Here is a 22567-nt window from a genome sequence, read left to right as displayed (position 1 = left end):
ACTCAGGAGGCTGTTTTGTTTCTGAAAAGGGGACAGCAGGCCAAGTAAGCCGGGGGACCTCTATCTAAGCATGGATCATCAGATCAAGGACTGCCAGGGGGCCGTGACCGAGAGGGGTGCGTGCCTGTGCTCCCCGCGGTGCAGCTGACAGCGGCTGAGATCCGGGAACCACTCCGGGGCCCCGTGGCGGGGGAGTGGAGAAAGACGTGTACACGTCCGCAATGGAATACTACTCAGTTCTGAGAAAAGATGAACTCTCGCCTTTTGCTACCACGTAGCTGGAACGGTAGGGAGTCACGCTAAGTAAAGTGAGTCAGGAGGAAGACAAACACTGCAAGATGTCACTGGCTGTGTACAAAATAAAGAAGCAAAGTAAAGACACAGGCAATGGCCAAATAAAACAAACCGTAAGATTCTGCCCACAGGACTGAGTTGGCCGTTGGGGCAGGAGTGATAGTCCAGTGATAGCACATAAAGTCCCCCAAGCACTGCCAGGAGTAATTCCTGAGAGCAGAGCCAGGAGTAACCCCTGAGTATTGCCAGGTGTGACCTCCCACTTCCCCCCTCAAAAAAAAGATAAAAAAAAAAAAAAGAGTTCAATGGGCTGAGAGCATGCTTTACATGTGGGAGGTCTGAGTCTAATCCCCAAAAAATCTTTTTTTTTTCTTTTTGGGTCACAACCAGTGATGCACAGGGGTTACTCCTGGCGGTACTTGGGGGATCATATGGGATGCTGTGAATCAAACCCGGGTCATATGTATGCAAGGCAAAATCCCTACCCGCTGTGCTATCGCTCTAGCCTCTTATCAAGTCTTTTGTTGTTGCTTTTTACATCTACTTTTTCTTTATATTCAGTTTGTTTTTTTACTGAAGTAAATCTTTTTTTTTTTTTTCCTTTTGGGTCACACCCAGCAATGCACAGGGGTTACTCCTGGCTCTGCACTCAGGAATTACTCCTGGCGGTGCTCAGGGGACCATATGGGATGCTGGGAATCGAACCTGGGTCGGTTATATGCAAGGCAAATGCCCTACCCGCTGTTCTATTGCTCCAGCCTCCAATTCCTGACAAATCTTGAAGAGCTGGGTTCAGTCCCCCCTCAAGCACTTCCAGGCAGTGAATACTGAATACTGAATTCAAGAGCCCTGAGTACTGAGCTTGAAGGAGCTCCTGAGCATTGACAGTCTGGCCCCCCCACAATAGGAAAAGAACACAGAAAAGGAGGAGAGAAAAGGAAATGAAGACAAATCATAAAAAATCATGAAACACATAAGAAAGAAAGACCTTTTTCTTTTTTTTTCTTTTTGGGTCACACCTGGCGATGCACAGGGGTTACTCCTGGCTCTGCACTCAGGAATTACCTCTGGCAGTGCTCAGGGGACCATATGGGATGCTGGGGTTCGAACCCGGGTCGGCCGTGTGCAAGCAAACGCCCTACCCGCTGAAGAAAGACCTCTTGAGCAATGCTAATATTATCCCCTAGCAGCTGTTCTCAGGACTGTACAAGGACTGAAGCGATAGCAGGTAGGGCATTTGCCTTGCACACAGCTGACCCAGGTTCGATTTCTCCGCCCCTCTTGGAGAGCCCGGCAGGTTACCGAGAGTATCCCGCCCACACGGCAGAGCCCGGCAAGCTCCTTGTGGCGTATTCTATATGCCAAAAACAGTAACAACAAGTCTCACAATGGAGACGTTACTGGTGCCCGCTTGAGCAAATCAATGACCAACGGAACGACAGTGCTACAGCGCTAATCGTGTAATATGCAGTACTAAGATGTGTCTTTCTCTTCCTCATTTGCTCCCTGCAGGATGAAGTGCGAGCAGCTCAGTAAACTAGGCTACGCTCTTGTGTGATGTGGCCTGACTGTGGGGCTTACTCATCTCATCTAATTCTGTATCAGTTGTAATTGGAGTCAGCTGAACGGCATGGATATTGGAAGCTCCCGAAACTCAGGCTCTGCACCACCACCCACTGCTCTGCCCTGTGCCTGCGTCCCCACTTCTCTACTTGGCAGGCTCCTACAGTTCCGTCAGATTTCTCCTAAAAACAGACAAGAACAATGGCTATTTGGCGACAGTGTCCCTGGCCTGCACCTTTAGACAGTTACCGCTCTATTTCCACAGCACTTTTGAGCAGACCTCTGTTGGACATTTTAGTGTCATTCCCGTCTTATGTGGGCTCATTCATCTTTGAATCTTTCTTTTTTTTTTGGCCACACCTGATGATGCTCAGGGTCATCCCTGGTGGTGCTCAGGGGATCAGATGGGATGCTGGGGATCAAACCCGGGTTGGCCACATGCAAGGCAAGCAGCCTACCCCCAGTACAATTGCCCCATCTCCTCATCTTTGAATCTTTAGCTCTCAACACACAGCAAGTATTAGGGGTGGGGGCTGAGGGTTCACACCCAACAGTACTCCTGGTTCTGCACCCAGGCACTCCTGGCAAGGTCCAGTGGACAATACGGATGTTGGGGATCAAACTCAGGTCAGCCACATGCAAGGCAAGAGCCCTATCCACTGTCCGATTACTCCAACCCCAGATATTTCTTATTTACTGAGTAAAAGATGAGTATAGAGAAGTTCAAGACAAGATATGACCCAGCAATTTCCAGACCATGTCTTACCTCCACAATACTCTTGGTCACAGTGGATCTTCCTCTTCGGAGCTCACTGGCCTCTCTCTCGACGAAACAGAGAGGTACTTTTCCTATAAGGACCAGAGAATCACTAGTGTCCGGAAAAAGAATTTCAAGGCCCAGATCTTCCAGATTTTTGTGGTAGCACCTACAGAGAGAAGTAATCTCAAATTAAAAGCATTACTTCATTCACATTCCGGCACTGGTTCCAAAGATTTGATAGTTTCTCAAAAGCTGCCACAAGCTTTAAAAGTTTACTGTTTTTCTCACACTGCTGGGCGTGTTTAGGGCTTTCTATGATCAAATTTTCATTTTGAAATAGGGCAATCCTCCCTTTTTCTTTTTTTCTCTTTTCCATTGAGAGAATCAATTAATTTCTAAGTCTTATTCCTAAGTTTTTATTCTTCACCATGGAATCGCTCATTTCTGGTTACTGGCACTTAAAGGATTTTGGCACCAGCGAGAGGCTGAGAATGTTTTGAATCAGCACTAAAGCAGGGAGATAATTAACACCCTCAGGAACTGCGAAGTCCTGATTAATGGGATGTAAATAAATGGATCTGCCTCTAATATAAATTATGCTCCAGGGGGAAAGGCTTATTGGCAGTAGCCTATTTTGAAACCCGAAATAAATTCTGAGACAATTCTCCTTTTCATTTCCAATCATTTGTGCTGCTCAGAAATGGGAAAACGTCCTATCTGTGGCTCGAAGAAAGATTTGCCCCTGCCTGGCGGCGCGGTGCTTTGCTTTCTTCCCAATATTATGGTAATGAAAACTAAGAATCTAGAATGCACCACGGCAAAGCAGAATGGAAGCAATTACTGCACTAACTCTGCTTTCAGAAACAGCACAGCATAAACACTGACGGTTCCAAGAAATGGTAAGTGTTCTAAGCCCGCTGATGGAAAAAATTATCAGGGAAACTCGAGCCTATATTCAACAGATGTGCTACAGTGGGAAGAAGGGCACGGGGAGGCAGGAGGGCTGCCACTGACCGGTTGCCTTACCCGTCAAGGAGGCAGCAGGACCTTGAACAAATCCTGGGAGTGCCCCTGGGTTCAGGGCCGCCTCTGGGGCAGGGAATAATGTTATGCAGAACTCAGCCTCGCCAGGTTCACCTTAGAATTCACAGTCACTGCCACGCTCAAAGACGCCTGGTGATACTGACCGTAAGAGTCTCCTTTGTTCCTCCGTCACTGTTACCTCCAGGGGAGGACTTATGGTGGAAGACAGTAATTTTTTCCGCTTAGAGTCTTGGGGGGGTTGCTTCTCGTAAGAATCTATGGAAGGAAGAAGGGATGGGTTACATGCGGGGCATGCACCCTCCAGGCCTGAGCTAAAAGCTGGCAAGGCCAGCTGTGTTATTCACTGCTGTGTGCGTGTGCACGGCCGTGGGCGCACACACGCCGAGGAGGGGCTCCACGGCCTGCCTGACACACGCAAGGCAAGTGTGCTTCACCGCTGGGCTACTGTCCCCAGCTGTGTTCATTAAAGAGGTCACTAGGCGTGGGTTCAATATTCGGTCTTAGACTTGGAAGCTCCATGACTGAGATCAAAGAAGTACCCAACCTACTTATTCGTTTTAGCACGCTTCTCCAAAATGAGAATTACTTGCCGTAAACATTACATTGCAATGGAGAAGGCAATGTTCCTGTAGCTAGCTAGTCAATAAATACGGCTCTAGTAAATGAGGTGCAGAGAATGTGGATGGCTGAGGAAATGGAATGGGTGCTACCCAATCCTCTGGCTCTGCAAGGCTCCCCATCCCCCGGCCCTGAGTGAGCCCTGGGCTCTGACACTGTTTTCACTCTTTGCCTTCTCAACAATTAGATCTTCACTTCAAGTGAAGGAAAAGTGGACCCAGAAGTGACACTTGCCATGCGAGTCCATGAAATAGCTCCTTAGCTGCTCCCTGACACTGGCATATTTCACTGTTTGAAAAAGGGGCTAAAGACTCCCCTGATACCTTACCACATCGGGAACATACTGTCTCACAATAGGAAAAAACGGCTATCAAAGATTTAAAAGCACAGACCATTACTGATTTTTGGTCACTTAGTCACATCCTACGGTGCTTGGGGATCCCTCCTGGGGGGTCACTCCTGGTGATGCTTGGAGGACCACGTGGCGCCCGGGCCTCCTGCATGCAAAGCTGTGCGCCAGCCTGCTGATCTCTGTGGTCCCTTACAAACGGGCTTTGGAAGGTTACGAAACAGCGTACTGTAGTTGACAGCCCCCGGGGAGAAAAAGGAGGTGGTGGGATGAAGGACCACAGTAGAAAGGAGACTACTATAGTCTTTTAGAAACTTTTAAACTTGAACTTAGTCCAACTATGCTTATTCAAAAACAAATTAAAAAACAAAGAAACAAATACTGTGCCAGCCTAGCTGCAGGTGCCCCCTGCCCTCTGAGCGGCGAGAAGGTCTACGGAGTCAGATGGCTGGGCGGAGGGACCCGCCTTGGTGCTGGATGGCGTCGTAAGTCCTGAAAGACTCACTCCGCGGGGCTGATGACAAGCTCACAAACATGCCCATGACCATGAAGGCCGACATGTTTGAGTCAGTAAACTGAAACGCATCCTCTTGACCCTACCAGCAGCCCTTCGCTCAGTGGTATAGAATGCCGGCTTGGCACGCCTGAGGGCTCGAGTTGGCTCCCCAGGCCTGCCCTGCACTGCTGAGTTCAATTCCAGCGCGGCTGCCGGGATCCCTGGCACCACAAGCGTGTGACTCCTATGAGCATCGTGCCAAGTGTCCAAGCCCAGGCACTCCAACGATAGCCAGAAAGAGAGAAAAGGAGGAGCAGGGGCTTCGGGGAGCAAAATCAAAGGCCTTTAGCTTAATTTTCCAAGTTTCCAATTTACCTTCCCTCCCCAGAGGCACGGCGAGAGAAACCCGCCCACTCCGAGGAGTGTCAGAGGCGCCCTGGCCCCGGACAGAGCCTTACCGAGGATGAGCTGCTCCAGACGGACACGCTCATGCGCCGCGTGCTGGTCCACCAGCACCAGCAGGTTCCCACCTGGAAGATGCGCAAGGGTTACTGCACGCTCGGACTCTCAGACCAAGGTCAAGACGCTCACGTAGTGCAGAGGGAGAAAACGGCTAAACTAGTTAGCAACACGGGGACAAGAGAAACTCACTGAGAAATAACAACTCCATCTTTTATCTCTTAAAAATACTGAAATCTGGGAGGAAATTACATCCAGTTTATCAGTGATTAAAATACTCTTTTCTGGGCTTCAGAGACAGTATAGTGGGTAGCGCACTTGCCTTACACCATCAGGAGTGATTCCTGAGTGCAGAGCCAGGAATAAGGTGTGGCAGTTCATCCCTCCCTCTGCTCCCCCTCCCCCCCAAAAAAAAACACCCTCTTAATTTTTGCTTTTGTTTTTGTCTGTTCGTTTGTGGTTTTTATTTATTTATTTATTTTTGCTTTTTGGGTCTCACCCGGCAATGCACAGGGGTTACTCCTGGCTCATGCACTCAGGAATTACTCCTGGTGGTGCTCTCGGGGGACCATATGGGATGCTGGGAATTGAACTTGGGTCGGCTGCATGCAAGGCAAACACTCTACCCACTGTGCTATTGTTCCAGACCCTCAGTTTGTGTTTTTGACCACACCCAGTGGTGCTCAGGGCTTACTCCTGAGTCTGTGCTGGGTGGGGATCAAACCTGAACCAGGAGATCAGCTCCTTATCCACTGCACTTTCTCCAGGCCCCTAAAATACTCTTTGGTTCATTATTTCACTCACCAAGCAAGGTTATAGCCCTTAGCATTCCAATACCGACTGTGCTTTATTAATTCAAATTTGAGATAAGGAAGGAGCATCAAAAACAACACATTGCTGTAACAGCCAACTGTGATTTGCAAGCTATAACCTGTGAAGAATGTGAATCTAGTACACTCTGGACGCTAGCATTTTTTTGGCTTTTGTTTTGCTTTGTTGCTCAGGGAACCAATATGGTGCTGGAGATTATGGGTCAGTCATGAGCAAGGTGAAATGCCTTAACCCCTGCACTATTTCTCTGGCCCCAAAACTAGTGTTTGTTTGTTTGTCTGTTTGTTTGTTTGCTTTTAGGCCACACCCAGAGTCACTCAGGGCTTACTCCTGGCTTTGCATTCAGGAATTACTCCTGGCAGTACTCAGGGGACATACAGGATGCAGGGGATCAAACATGGGTTGGCTGTGTGCATGGTAAATACCCTACCTGCTGTACGATCACTCCAGCACTCCCAATGTTAGTTTCTTAAGACTGTGGACTGAGGGGCCAGAGAGATAATACTAGGGTTAAGGTGCTAGCCTTGCACCCTGATTTGATTCCTGACACCGCATAGTCCTAGAATACCAGTGGGTGGGAGTAACTCCTTAACACAATGATGGAAGTAAGCACCGCTGGGTATAGTCCCCAAACCCCCAAATTACCACGACGCCCCCCGCCTCTCGCCTCTCCCCCCTCACTACCCCCCCCCACCCTGCCAGCACCAGTAACATCATTCATGTGCCACACAGCACAGGCAGATGAACCACAGGCAGCCAAAGAGAAGCCTCCATGTCTGTCCCATCATGGAGCCCAGCAGACCACAGGATTTCACGGGCCTGACATGCCGTACCCCTACTCTGGACTCTCAAGTCCAAGAGAGAAGGGAAACATCCTGATGACAAACCAGGAGAACTCTTATTTTCCCTCCCTCCTTCTGTCCCTCCATCCTTTTTTTTGATTTTAGGTGACACCTGGTTCTGTGCACAGGGATCACTCCTGACAGTGTGGAGGGTATTCTGAGGGGTGCAGGGGACTGAGCCTGGGTTGGCTGCGTGCAAGGCAAGTGCCCAACCCACTGTACTATTACTCCAACCCCAAACACAGGAAGGTGTGTTTCTCACGGCCAGCACAACAGAACAGTAGTTTCAGTAAAGGCAAGGATTTTTGTCTATTATATTCCCAACAGAATCAGACACAGAACAGGCACGCAATTAATATTTATGAGATAAATAAATGAATCCGTATTGTTCAGGATATCATAACTGAACAATTACATGTTATAGGTTAAAACATGCTATCATTTAAAGTGATGATATTTAAGTCCATTACCAAGATGTACAAAAACTAAGATTAAAGGAAATTCTTCAGTTAATTTATAATTAAATTCTTAATTATAAGAATAGCTTGCTTTGGTTATTCATGAATGACAGTCAATACACTTACATTTTGATTTAGAGATATTATTCATATTTTCTAAGAGTAAATACTCTTTGGTGGCATCTAACCAAAACAATTATACTAAATCATGTGTATATTTGATTTAGAATTACAAAAGAATTACAAAAGTTATAGAATTACAAAAGAAATTAGCATAGGTCTCTTTTACTTCTTTAGAAATCTGCAGATCTTAGTGGTAAACAACAAATAACTGGATTATCAAAACTGTAGAAAAATAATTGATTCATTTTGTAGAAACAGTAAAACAACCAGAATTTGACCTCACTAATTCTATATTCTTGACAATTATGACAGAACTTATGGTTAATCTGTCTTTCATCTACCATGGCATTTTCTAAATGAATTTACTTAGTAAACCAGATAAAAAGGAACATTTGAAATACAAAGAGAATGAAATGCTTCCAAGCACGAGAAGCTCTGAGAAGCACTTCTCCCCATCTGATGGGACAGTGGCAGGGCGCTTGCCTTGGAAGCAGAGGACCCAGGTGGAATTCTCGGCATCACATATGATCCTCCATGCACTACAGGAGTAATTCCTGAACGCAGAGCCAGGAGAAACCCCTAAGCATTTAGGGTGTGCCCCAATCCCCCCCACCACCAAAAACACCCTAAAACAACCTCCGATCTTCAAAAAAAACAAAGCCATGTCAAATTATTTTTTTTGATGTGTGTGCGGGCTCGGCCAATCCATGTTCGATTCCTCTGCCCCTCTCGGAGAGCCCGGCAAGCTACCGAGAGTATCGAGCCCGCATGGCAGAGCCTGGTAAGCTACCCGTGCATATTGGACATGCCAAAAACAGTAACAATAAGTCTCTCAATGAGAGATGTTACTGGTGCCCGCTCGAACAAATTGATGAGCAACGGGATGGCAGTGACAATGACAGTGATGTGTGTGGGAGGCTTGGGTCATACACAGCAGTGCTCAGAGAACTCTGTAGTGCCAGGGATTGAATCAGGGTTGGCCACATGCAAAGAAAGTGCCTTAATCCTTGTACCATCTCTCCGGCCCCACAGTAACTATTTTAAAAGGTCAAAAATAAAAACTTTCCCTTTCCTCACTGCTTACTCATATTATCAAGGTAACTACTGTTAATAGTAACAGTGTTTATCTAACATATTTATGGGCATGTACATAAAACAAAATATACTAGGGATGAAGCGATAGTAGGGTGGGGTAGGTAGGTAGGGCGTTTGCCTCGAATGCGGCACACCTGGGTTTGATCTCTGGTATCCCATATGGTCCCCTGAGCACCACTGGGAGTAATTCCTGTGTGCAGAGCCAGGAGTAACCCATGAACATTGCTGGGTGTGACCCAAAGAACCAACACCCCTCCCCCCAAAAAAAGAAACAAAAAAATCCCCTAAAAGACAACTAAATGTACTTTAAAACTATTTTTCTATAGTATTGGGGCCGGAGCGATAGTATAGCGGGGAGGGCGTTTGCCTTGCATGCGGCCCACCCAGGTTCGATTCTCAGCATCCCATATAGTCCCCAGAGCACCGTCAGGAGTAATTCCTGAATGCATAGCCAGGAAGAATCCCTGAGCATCATTGGATGTGACCCAAAAAGCAAAAACAAAACAAAACAAATAAACAAAAACCACCTATTTCTCTATAGTATTAATTTGAATTGCTTTTTCCTAATATATTCAAAGATCATTAATGTGGCCAACCAAGGGTACCCCATAGCCCCCTCATGAGTACCCCCAGGCCTCATTCCCGAGTGCAGGGCCAGCAGAAACCCCTGAACATCACCAGACGTGACACCAAAAATAAATCATTGCAGCTTTAGTCTACATAAGACACCTTAAGAGGCTGGAGAGCTGGCACAGGGGTTATGGCACTTGCCCGCATGCAGAGACCCTAGTTCCACCCCCAGCACTACAGGTGGCCCCCAGAGAGCTCCACCAGAGTGATCCCTGAACAAAGAGCCAGACGGAGGAGCCCCCGAGACCAAGGGGTGTGACCCCAAAGCCCCAAAACAAATGCATTAAAAGGAGGCTATCAGAGGGCAGCTGGTTATTTACTGAGGTTCAACTCCAGTCTTACCTGCCCCGGCATTCTCTTCTGTCCTAGTGCTCATTAAACAGGCAATAAACTTGTTATCCACTTGCTGGAGAACCTGCACATTCAAATAAACATTTAACATTAAATAAGAAATACCAGAGGCTTATCTGCAGAGAAAAACAAAACTTAGTTTGCCTTGTAACACTCCCCTCTGGGGCTGTGGATCAAAAGAAGGGGAAGGAGTTGGCAGAGACAGGAGGGGCGGGGACTCTGGGGAGGGCAGAGGGAGGCGTCCGAGGGGGGGACGAGGGGCAGGACACGACAATGATAACAAATCTGGGGGAGATCTGGAGTGTTCCCCACAAAATGATTCTTTAAAACTTAGTACTAGAGCCTGAGAATTGTTAATAAGGACCAGAAATTGCTAAAAGGGTTGAAGTAAAATTTAAAGTTTTACGCAAAAAAAAGAAAACTATACTGGAGAAGACAAGACAGTCTGTCGAGAGGAATCTCAAAAGTCACCAGTGTGTGAAGGACGAGGTAGAGGGTCTGCTGTCGCTGTGTGGGGTCCTTGTTCACACACACACACACACACACACACACATGCACACACATGAACAAAAAACAAACAAAAACCCCAAGATATTTGCCCTTGGTCTGTACCATTAAGTAAATCCTGTTTCACAGGGGTTAGTCTATCTTAGATCTGCAACTTATTTTTAATGAGGTCTCAGAGTCCACCTTTTACCTGCATTGAATGGATCATGTCTTTGGTGAAGCGGTAGGGGTACAGGACATTGTGGATTTTCACAGCCAAGCTCTCTGCCTGGCCACTGCTCACATCAACAGCAACCTAGAAAGACCCAGCACAAGCATTGCTCAAATTTAATCTTTTTTTATGTCCGCAGATCGGTTTTACAAAAGATCTCAAAGTACTTTTAAAAGATTCATTTTCATTGAACCCACTAGAGGGTAAGCAAAATTCAGGGAACATAAAGAAATTAAAAGAATTCAATCAATTACTGGTCACATGACTTCTGTTTTATAAACAAAACTACTGATAGAAGCCAATACTGTTTCAGAATAACTATTTGCCAATGCCCCAGGATCCAATTTTGAAAGACATCTTAACTGGAAGATCGGTAATCAGATAATCAGCTATGATATGCCCTCATTAGAACACCCAAGTACATCCTGTGATAATGCTAGGAACATCTGCCCAGGTCCGGTAAGGAACTGTTCCTCCTTTGTCTCACAATGATTCTGCACTCACGCTGCCCAAACACTCTGCCAAAGCTGCAAGCAGTGTTTCTAAGAGTGGCAAACATATCCTCCACTCACATCCCGATTATATCATCCAAAATGTCTCGATCCCTTCTTGGGCTCTGAATTCTGATTCCTTCTCTGCATCCAATTCGAACTTCCAGATACATTACTTGGAAACATGTCTACTTTTCCTTCATGATTACAAACTGGTATGGTCATTCATGGGCTGGAGTGACAGCACAGCGGGTAGGGCATTTGCCTTGCACGAAGCCGACCCAGGTTCGATTCCTCCAGCCTTCTCGGAGAGCCCGGCAAGCTACTGAAAGTATCTCGCCCCCATGGCAGAGCCTGGCAAGCTACCCGTTGCGTATTCGATATGCCAAAAAGCAGTAACGACAAGTCTCACAATGGAGACATTACTGGTGCCCGCTTGAGCAAATCGATGAGCATTTGATACAGTGACAGTGACAGTGATACAGTGATGGTCCTTCATGCCCATCCCCTGCTTAAATAAAGTTCAAAGTGTAAAATAACAGATAAAGGAAAACTGCTTGCAAACCCACCTCCGGGTAACGGGCAAATACGGGATTGTCCCATTCTGAGAACAGACACTGAAGTGAGTCTGGACCAGCAGCCTCGCCTGCAGCATCTAGGGCAAAACGGAACAGGTGAAGTTGGCACCAAGTGGCTCAGGGAGAGAGGGGGGCCGGCCTCCCAGCACGGTGCAGACTCAGGACCATACAGTTCCCACTTGCTACACATGTACCCTGTTCGCTCTATCTCTAAATTGTTTTTGATCTTTTTAAACTAGAGATGATGACTGTATCTTCTGGCATTGTGATTTTTCCTCCAAACTATTTACACAGAAAAGATCCTTTAGAATACGAGTCCTGAAGAAATGGGTGCACATTAGTAGCGTGATGCCCCCTAGGTGCAAATATGCCTTATCTACTTCTAGAAACAAAGACAAAAACAATCAATGTCTGTGGTGGTTTTGTTTTTGTTCTGCTGTTTTATTTGTTTTAGAGTTTTGTTTAGATAAAAGACTTGCAACATGGAGTACAAGTATAATCTCTGAAAACAAGAAACATCTTCTCAATCAGAAGACACCACAGACTGTGCATAATCGCTCGGTATTGACCTCAAGTCTGGAAAAGTAATTCCTGATCTACATGCATGCACTGAATTACTTAGTTCTGCTGTTAAACAAGACCACGGGGAATTCCTGGTTCCAGTAAGGCACAGCTGGCACTGATCAGGCTCCATAATGCAGCCCTGCTTTGTTTGTTTCTCTGGGGGGGAGGTGGGACGCTCTGTCCTAGGTGTCCTGGCAATCACTGGGACCGACCTTACCTCTGTTAGTCGGGCCCATCACAGCCCTCTCTTTCCGAGCTCTTGGGAGGAAAGGAAGAACAAGGTCACTTCGAAAAGGATGACACCTGTACTGAGACCCTAAAGATAAAACAGAAAAAAACTGACTGTTGGAATCGAAATATAAACAAACGATTAAAAGGGTAAGGAACATAAAAATCTCTTCTCCTGCGAGCAGAATAAAGATAAGGCCAAAGACAGAACACACCCCCCACTGGGCCTCACTGTGAGTCTTGAATGACATGACCCCCGTGGAGCACTCTGCACAGATGCTTTGACCCACTGTGCGTCTGTCTCAGATGGAATGAGGATCCAAAGGATTCTCAGGGGGAATATTTTTGCTGAGAGCCACTGGGATAATGGTATCAGATATTATGGGTTGTCGCAAGTTAGGGAAGGGTTGCCACTGGCACCCAGTAGACAGTCTGCTAAAATACTGCTGATGGGCCGGAGCAACAGTACAGCAGTACTGCAACAGTACAGTGTTTGCCTTGCATGGGCCAACAAGGGTGTGACCCCAGCATCCCATATTATCCCCCGAGCACTTTCAGGAGTGGTTCCTGAGTGCAGAGTCAGAAATAACCCTGAACATCACCAGTGTGGCCCCAAATACAAAATAAATAAATAAAATGCTGCTAAATGTCCTACAATGTTTAGGACCAACCTGACCACAGATAATAATCTAACTCCAAATGTCAATTGTGCCAGAGCTGAGAAGCCGGTCCCATGGGCAGCGGTACTAAACTGTCACCCTTCACCACCTGGTGCAATCTTTCCATATCCCTAATGTAAGTTTCTATTATTACGTCTGTCTTGTCATTTTATAACGAGCTTTGATAACTGTTTTCCCTAAGAGACGGGCGAGTCCAGAGAGCAGAGCGTCAGTTCACAGCTGCACAGACTCACCCCCAAGGAGCGGGAGAAACAATACAGTGGGTAGGGCACTTGCCTTGCATGTGGCTGACCCTGGTTAGATCCCCAGCATCACAGATGGTCCCCGCAGCACCGCTAGGAGTGACCCCTGGGTGTGCGGAGCCGGGAGTAAGCCCGGAGCACCACGGGGTGTGCCCCCAAACAAAGCAAATTGCTAAACTGACAGGTTTTGAACAACAAAATGATGAGTTTATTGTTTCAATAAAATTAATCCCAGCAAATTAAAAACTGGAGAGATGAATTCAGAATGCTATCTTTTCGAGGTGAACAAAAAAAGTGTATATCACCAGTCACAGAGAGGACACCAGCAAAGATATTTAATTATTTATTTATTCTATTTTTAATCTTTTGGCCAGCAATGCTCAGGGATTACTCCGGGCTCTGCACTCTGGAATCACTCCTGCCAGTGCTGGGGGGACCCTGTGGGGTGCCAGGGATCTGAGTCTGGGTCAGCCGAGTCGAAGGCAAGCGCCCTGCTTGTTGTACTAGAGCTCTGGCCCCGAGAAAGCAAAGACGTTTTAAAGAAAAAACTGCTGGCACTCCTTAAAATTATCTTCAGAGTTCCTGTTTTCCATACTCACCTCCCGACCATTCACCCTGTGGGACCGGCGTGCTTCCAGCACAACGTCCCCATTTCCAGACTGAGGATGCGCCAGTGGGTGCTTCTGAGCTATCTTTTCAAGGAGCTTGTTTTTCTACCCCCCAGAATGTTATTAAATTACAAAATTAAATATAACATTTATCTTATGAATCAACATGAATTTATATTCAAATTTCATCATCATCATCATCATCATCATCATCATCATCATCCCACTGATCCTCGAATTTCTCGAGCGGTCTCAGTAACGTCTCCATTCGTCCTAGCCCTGAGATTTTAGAAGCCTCTCTTTACTCGTCCTTCCCAACAATGTTGCATTAGAGGCTCTTTCAGGGTCAGGGGAATGAGACCCAGCGTTGTTACTGGTTTTGGCACATGAATACACCATGGGGAGTTTGGGAGGCTCTCCCATGTGGGCAGGAAACTCTCCGTAGCTTGCCAGGTTCTCCCAGAGGGAGATGTTGCTTTCAGGAGCTTGGTTTTAAGTCTCTGGATGTTGGCCGTTGGTGGGATTACACGGTGCCAGGGGCAGTTCAAATTTAAATATATAAATTTTATAGAAAACCCTTATAAAATTCTGGGTTGACATGCCCTTTGAAAGTTCCCAGTAAGACTTGTTAATTAAAACTTAAATCAGCTTAAAGAGTTTAAAAGACAAACAAGGCGGTTTAAAGGGTTTAAAAGACAAACAGGCATAGAAGTTTATGTTGAGTGCAGTAACTAAGACTTCCCTTTGTTTTAGCAACAGTCTTCTCAGTTGGATGTAATCTGTTTTTATTTTTTTTTTCTGGTCACCTTATTAAAAGCAATGGCATTTCAAAAAGATGAGGTGCCAGGGTTTCAGCATTGCCTCTGATAAGCATTCACTACAAATTAGGATGTAAAACTACATTGATTAAAAAAACACACATGGGTCTGGATCATTAACACAAAGGGACTGGAGCTTAAGCTTTGCATGCTGGAGCCCCAGGCTCAATCCCCAGCACCGCATGGCCTCGTGAACACTGCGGGGTGTTGCCCTGGGGGGACTCAGCTCTCACTGAGGAGGTCTCCACTACTCCCAAACCATGTGCTTCTTTAAGAGCAAACCGATGTCTCAAAAACAGCATTGGAAGAGAGGCTGGAGCAATAGCACAGTGGGTAGGGCATTTGCTTGCATGTGGCCCACCCGGGTTTCAGCCCTGGCATCCCATATGGTCCCCTAAGCACCACCAAAGGTTTTTCCTGAGTCTGTAGAGCCAGGAGTAAACCCTGAGCATCACCAGGTGGGACCCTTAAAAAAGTGAAAAATAAAAAAAAAAAACCAGTATTGGAAGAGGAAGTATTTATCTAATACTCTGAAAATTTTTGGAGTTGCTACAGAGAGCTCAATGGGCTAGAGTACGTGCTTTGTATGCAGAAGACTAGTTTGGATCCCTGGCACCACATGGTCCCTTGAACACTAGGCCAAGGGTAGCCTCTAAACAGCACCAGGGGTGTATGACCCAAAAGACAAACAGAAGGAAAGAAGAGTGATGATTTTCTTGCAAGGGGGGAAAAAAACCCCAACTCCATTTAGAAACAAAAGATACAGGGTTTGAGGGGCTGGAGTGATAGCACAGCGGGTAGGGCATTTGCCTTGCACGCGGCCGACCCGGGTTCGATTCCCAGCATCCCATATGGTCCCCTGAGCACCGCCAGGGGTAATTCCTGAGTGCAGAGCGAGGAATACCCTCTGTGCGTCGCCGGGTGTGACCCAAAAAGAAAAAAAAAAAAGATACAGGGTTCGAGATGGCTCAATGACCTGAGTGCAGGCTGTGCTCAATCCTCACACCCCATGGTCTCAATTGCACAGCCAGGAGTGACCCCCAGCACACAGCCAGGGAATCCCCTCCTCCTGAGCACCATCGAAGTAGCCCCCAAACCAAAACCAAACAAAAAGCCCAAAGATTTATTTAACCTTAAATCATCAGAGCTTCCTGCGGGAGAGTCGTCCCAGGAGGCATCCTAAGTTAATTTACAATCACATTCATATAACTTAAGTTCCTTTATAGCCTTCAAGGCTTTTAATCTGAACACACATTTTAATGTTTATCCTCTGATGTAAAACCAAGATAATAGCCAGATGGAAATCAGCCTCACCATCTCCCAACATCTGGCTCTCAACAGACTGCCAAAACAATGTCACTTCTAAGGCGGTGAGACCTGAGAACTGAGTTCTCAGCAGGCTCTGAAGTGGCTGTGTGAGGAGGCCAGAGAGGCAGCGGCAAGGCGGGTAAAGCCCTTGCCCTGCGCTTGGCCAAACCCCATTAGATTCCCAGCATCACACATGAGCCCTCCGGGACTGATCCCTGAGCACCGAGCCTGGAGTAAGCCCTGAGCCCCACCGGGTGCAGCCCCCAAAATAAAGAGTTGTGTAACAATTTATCTGAACATCGCATTACTATCTTCCTGAATTACAGCTATTCAAACCACAATCAGATTCAGTGAATTAGCTTCTGTATCGTATGAAAGCACTTTTGAAAAGCATAGTTATTAAGTACATCCTTAGTCTACGTTCCAGAACATGTATGGTGAAGTCCTAACTTTCTGAGTTTTTGTTTCGGGGTCACACCCAGCAGTGCTCAGGGCTTACTCCTGGCTCTGTGCTCAGAGACCACTCCTGGTGGGGACTGGAGGACCGTCTGGGGTCCTGGGGACTGAACTCTGGTTGGCCAAGGGCAAGGCGAGTGCCCTACCCACTATTCCATTGCTCTGGCCCAAGTCCTAATTTTCTGGGAAATAAAGAGTTTTTAAATATTGCACTGTACTGAGCCATTGTTTTTACTGGGAAACCTAGATTATAGGATTATTCTGGCCCTTAATCTAGGAATCACAAAAAAAACACTTCTAGAAAAATACCAGGCATTCCAAGTGCCTCTGAAGATAAATTTCTAGGAGAGCTATGTGTTTGGGAAATGGGAAGATGGGGCTGGGAAACACAGCAGATCTTCTCATAATACTAACATCTGCATTAAAATTTGACTCACACCTTGCTTGTGTGAGGTCTTGGGTTCAACCCATGGCGATGCAGAGAAAAAAATTAATGGACCATGTCATCATCTTCATATACATGAAACCACAGGCCTGTATTTCATTGTATTTCTAGATTTCAATAACATCAGGGCCAGAGAGATTGTAAAGAGCTGAAGGAACCTGGCTTGCACATATCCGATGCTGATTTGCTCGACAGCACCACATACAATGTGGATACAGTCTGAGCACTGTCATGAGTAATCCCTGAGTACGGAGCCCCAAGCACCGCCAGGTATGTACCCCCCCAAACAAAAACAACAAACAGGATCAGACTTAGAGATTAGCCATAAACCATATTTTAAAACTGAACTTAAAAAATGTTCTATCCAGTGAGATTCTCTCTTTGAACAGTAGTCTTCTCCTGGGCCATGAATCCCGGCTTTCTGCCCAGAAATAGTATACTCACCATTCTCAAGCCTGACATCCACAGCCATGGTGGTCAAGTCTTTCGTGCAAGCAGCCTGCACATCCTCGGTAGGTGTGACAAATGTGCTCAGTCCGGTCATTTTGTTGATGTAAACCATTCTTCCCAAGACTGTATCAAAATGCTGCTGCCAATCCAAAGAACATGTGTTGGATGTTTCAATTTCTGAACAAGTCCTTGCTGTAAGGGACTCCTCAGCCTGAAAGCATGTTTCAGCTTGGTCAGCTGGGAGGTCTTCCACTTGACTCACAAACAGGCTTTTGGAAGAAGCAGGACTTCTGATCTGCTGTGAAGCTACCGAAGCTTCACTATTAAGTGCACCATTATTACAAGGGAATAGCGAGGGAGGTATCACAGAGCCCTCTGGGAGACTGTTGTTAGAATGTGTTTCACTAACCTTACTGAAGGAATTAGTCTGTGTGACAGAGTCTGGCATCTGGAGGATGCGACTCTCGTTTCTTTCGTGTTCATTGGTAAGCGACTGCGAATCCAGGGTTAGCCCACTGCACGAATCACTGTTATTCCTATCCAATTGTGAAAACTCACCAAAATGACTCATCATTTCCATTGTGGGGTTCTCTCTTTCAGAACTTTTCATCTTGGCTAATTTAGAGGCTAGTGATTCAGGTGATTTTTCAACATCCACAGTTTTTCTGTTAAGATGAGCTAATTCCTGCAGAGTTATAGGACTTTCTTTCAAGCAAGGCATTTGTTGTTCCAAATAGTCTTTTTCCTTGGAGAATGGAAACTCCTCTGAATCAAGGATATTACTTACTTGTTGACAACTAGTTGAATCACTCTGTTTCACAGTAGTGAGTTTCTGAATGTCAGAATTATCTAAGTGGTTTTTGTCTTTCTGGGAGGCATCAGAGTCAACGTGGAGACTGAGATTGGTAGGGATTTTGAAATTATTTTCCTCCTCTTCGGTATTCAGATGACTTTTAACCTTCCCATACTGCCTTTTAAACTTCTCTAAGGATCCTAGTTGTGCATTTAAGCTCAGCTTTTTACAGGTTATGATTTTGAAGGGACCCACTGACTTATCTGTTTTCTTACTACCAACTGAAACGTTTCTACACCAAGGAAAAGAGGATGAGTCATGAAATAAGCAATCTGTGCTTGTTTTTTCACTTTCTTTTTGAGAAGCAGCAAGATCTTCATAGGTTGATATAAGTTTTTCCTCCTGCCCCAAACTTGTACTTGCTCTGCAAAACTTTTTATTGGGCGCTGGAGCACATCCTTCACTAAAAGTGCTGGTTAAATCTTGGACGTCTGAAGTCTCCACTGAATGGCAACTTCCAAATCTCTCCCTCCTCGGTCCAAATGGAACACAATTTTTAAACAAAAGTTGTGCTTCCCTTGGGCTAGCTTGTTCATTTTGCACCACATGAGTTATGAAGCCAGTGGAAGATAATTTAACTTGTCCACAACTAAAAACATTCATTCTTCCCCAATCACCAAGTTCTTTCTTACTTTCCTCTTTCTCTCTCTGAGCACCATGTTCCCGCAGTGACGTCTTAAAAGGCAGAGGCTGGCATGCCAAATCAGTAGCTTTTTTATGTCTCTCTAGTTGATTCTGAATTCTGTTGTTTCTCAGGATGTTGGCAGCTAGGCCATGAACAGTAGCGCTGACTTTTTGTATTTCTAGATCTTCTCCACGGTCCTCAAAATGATATGTTCTCTGCAAAGGTCTTGCAAACGTTTCTGAGCTGACCCTACATAGATCTTCTGAAGAGTTAGGTTCAAAGTGAGAATTCTTATTTTTCTCATTTTCTCCTGCTTCCAATGCTTCAGCTGCCACTTGTTCTAAGATCCTTGCTTCTGAGCAAGTTCTATCTTCGTTTGGTGAAGAGGGCTCTGTCATCTGACTATGGCTGGAGCCCTCTGATTCACAAGTATGCAAAAATGAATCAGCTGTCTTTTTCCCGAGAGTTTCCGAATCCCTAAAATCCAGTGCCTCTGTGCCTTCTATAGGAGCTTTTCTTTTCACAGCTTTGGACTGCAGATTAAACATTTCATAGGAATCCAATATATTACTACATGCTTCTTGGAAACGGAACTGGTCACACTTTTCATCAGAGGGCACATGCCTCTGAAACGTAGCACTAAATAAGCTAAAATCATTATCTTCACTCAACTCCTTGATGTCCTCACCCGACAATTCCACAAACAGCTTTTCTGTCTTTAAAAACCTTTTCACTCCTTCCTGGATGCAAATCAAAAGATTGTCCCAGTTCTGAAACTCAATCAGAGTTTTCGCTGGCTCCAAGCACACATCATACTCACAGAGTTGGCACAGCAGATTGATGACATATATCCCATGGAGCTCGGGGTGAGACCGCTGCCGAGGGCTTGAATTCACTTGCCTACTGGCAGAGCCAATCTTTGGCTTGCATATAATACTTTCTTTCCTGAGTAAAAAGTCAATGAGTTTGTGCAACTTTGTCCTTAAAACTAGCCTTTTGTTCACGAACAAAAACTGCATATTCTTATTGTAATGTGCTTCGGAGCTAATGTAGCCACTGAGCTCAAACTCCTTATATTTAAAATTTATTTCTCTTAACTTCTGGGACTTACCCAGTCCGTAGATTTGACAAAATCGGGAACATATGTCTTTGGCTTTAGGGAGCTGAAGGACCATGGACCCAGAAACATCATTTCTCAAAGAGAAAGAAATGGAGGGATGCATAAGTGAGAGCGCCTCTATTCTTTGTCTGACCTTCTCGAACTCCAGTCTGGCATCCATGCATTTCCTCCTCACAGGTAGCTGATAAAACAGATTATGTACGGTAACTGTGGTTCCAGCACTTGGTCGAGTCAAGTCAGCTTCGCTAACTTTCAGGGCCTTTCCATTCTGAAACAGTTTGACAAAAGTTTTCATTGTTCTGTTTGTCCTGGAAGAGATTTCCACAGCGCTGGCCATGTCAGCTATACTTGCCAAGGCCTCTCCTCTGAAACCGAAGAACCTTGGATTCTCCAAGTCCTGGATGGAGTTGCATTTGCTGGTGAAATACCGATTTCCCGCCTTGTCGACATCATCACTCGCCATGCCCACACCATTGTCTATCACTTGAACTTGGAAGATTTCCAGATTCACCCTGACGGCCACACATGTTGCTTCAGCGTCAACACTGTTGAGGACAAGCTCCTCCACACATTGGCCCAGGGAGCAGAGAGCCACACCGGAGCGCAACTTAGCTTGGACTTCGGCTGACAGGCACTTGATCATGGCAAAGAGAAAGCTGGTGAGCGGCCAGGCACGGGTTTCCTCCTCTCACTGGAAAGAATCACCTATGAGAGGGAAAACAAGCAGACACACTATCAGCGCCTCAGAGGGAATCATCATCGTTTCTCTCAAACCCTGTGAAGAGCAGCACTCGAGGGCAGGGGCGGCAGTACAGCAGTGTGTAGGGCGTTTGCCTTGCAAGAGGCCAGCCTGGGTTCATCCCAGGACCCCAAATGGTCCCCTGAGCACCAACAAGGTGATTCTGGAGCAAAGAGGAGGAGTGAGCCTTGAGCACAGCCGGGTATGGCTCCCCAAACAAACAAACAAACAAAAAGAAATAGCACTAGGGGTAAATAATCATTGTTTGCTTTGAGGGTCACTCCTTGTGGGGTGGGGTGAGGGGTGTGACCCAAGTACAGAACCCAGGCCTCCGGCAGGCACTCTCCTTCTGAGGTACCTCTCTGGCCTGCTATCTCTCACTACGCCACATTGTAAAACAAATGCTTCCTCTGATCTCTAGTCAGATCACACAGCTCTGATGCTCCTGCAACAGACTTAACATGCAAAGCAACAGCCACAATTTCATCATTTTCACTGCTCCTTTCTAAATCCCAAATGCCCTAAAGTGAACTCATAATCACCCTTGAAGTTGACCCATAAAGATAGCATTCAAAATTCTAGTCACTTCACCAAAAACAGATGCTAACCTAAATTCAGCTAAGAAAGAAACATTAGCTAGAAATTTTTCATTAAAAAAAAAAGGGTCTGTTAGTTTCATAATGTTTGTATGTTACACAATATCCCATGACTTTCAGAAAAAAATTATATAATAAAGTGTTAAAACATTGTAACAAGGAAGATGAGAGACCCGAAGGCAATTAAAAAAAATCAAATTGTAGCAAGGAGATGCAAGCAGGGGTTATTGTTTTTGTTGGCAGTGGCAGGTAACTGCCTCCGGGAAGAGCGGGAGTGGATGCGAATGGGAAAGGGAAAGTCCTTTTCATTGTAAACCTTTTTGTAGCATTTCATTTTATATCTTCTTCATAGACTAGTTTGATTAATAGTTCTCATACGATCCTTATTAGTTGGGGGGGGCATCGATACACCTTTGGTCTTTGAAGATGTCTATCTTGGCAATAAAGATGGGACGTGTGAATTTGATTTTTCTTGCAGGGAAACAAACTGAAGATTATGGTGCGATTCCAGGCCCCCGGCTCTTCCAGGTGGGCGAGAGAACAGCATGGCTGGATTCTCCCTAATGGGAACAGCTTTTTTTTTTTTTTTTTTGCAAACCAAGTAAAATCGGAGCTCTAACTGCAGACCTCATGATTGCTAAGGCAATGGACATTGGCAGTGGGCAGCAAAGCGTGGGTGGGGACTGGTGTGCAGGGAGACAGGTCTAAGGAGTCTCCGTACTTGGGCCAACGCGACAGGCAGCAGGGCGCTTGCCGTGCACGCTGCCCACCCAGGTTCGATGCCCAGCATCCCACAGGGTCCCCCAGCAGGGCCAGGAGTCAGCCCTGGGCAGTGCTGGGCGTGTCCCCCAAACCAACATAAATAAACCAGAGTCTCCGTACCAGCTCCCCACCCACCGCCCCTGCTTCTGCCCCAGGCCTTCTTGCACGGCAGCTCCGGGGTCCGAGGGTGCCCCTGGGCCGCTCAGCACCGGCCCGTTCCCCCGCCGCGCCCCCGCCGGCTCGCAGCCCCTGCCCAGCCCCGAGGCCGCGCGCTGCCCCCCCAGGTCACCTCCAGTCGCGCGTTGCCGGCCCTGCAGACCAACCGCCTCGGGTGCGGGCACGCGCGGGGCTCACGAGGCGCGGGCACGCGCGC

The 22567-nt window shown here is 46.4% G+C and overlaps 1 protein-coding gene across 3 annotated transcripts in view; it reads right to left on the bottom strand.

The window, feature by feature from the left end:
- Positions 1-22558, bottom strand: part of MLH3 (mutL homolog 3) — a 33085-nt gene extending 10527 nt beyond the window's left edge. The window contains exons 1-9 of one of the 3 annotated variants that reach the window (XM_055133300.1): positions 22484-22558; positions 17494-20802; positions 12482-12580; positions 11692-11777; positions 10611-10715; positions 9905-9977; positions 5583-5654; positions 3805-3916; positions 2624-2783 (exon numbers count right to left, since the gene is read on the bottom strand). In XM_055133300.1, coding sequence (XP_054989275.1) covers positions 2624-2783; positions 3805-3916; positions 5583-5654; positions 9905-9977; positions 10611-10715; positions 11692-11777; positions 12482-12580; positions 17494-20740 — 3954 coding nt within the window. In that variant the 5' untranslated portion in view covers positions 20741-20802; positions 22484-22558. The remainder of the gene's footprint in view (positions 1-2623; positions 2784-3804; positions 3917-5582; positions 5655-9904; positions 9978-10610; positions 10716-11691; positions 11778-12481; positions 12581-17493; positions 20803-22483) is intronic. The other 2 variants (XM_055133302.1, XM_055133301.1) reach the window with 2 other exon arrangements.
- Between the last annotated feature and the right edge of the window lie 9 nt (positions 22559-22567).

This window comes from Sorex araneus, chromosome 3, assembly GCF_027595985.1.
Source record: "Sorex araneus isolate mSorAra2 chromosome 3, mSorAra2.pri, whole genome shotgun sequence".
NCBI lineage: Eukaryota > Metazoa > Chordata > Mammalia > Eulipotyphla > Soricidae > Sorex > Sorex araneus.
Note: the sequence above shows the minus strand (reverse complement) of the source record. Positions and strands in the feature narration are given on the sequence as shown.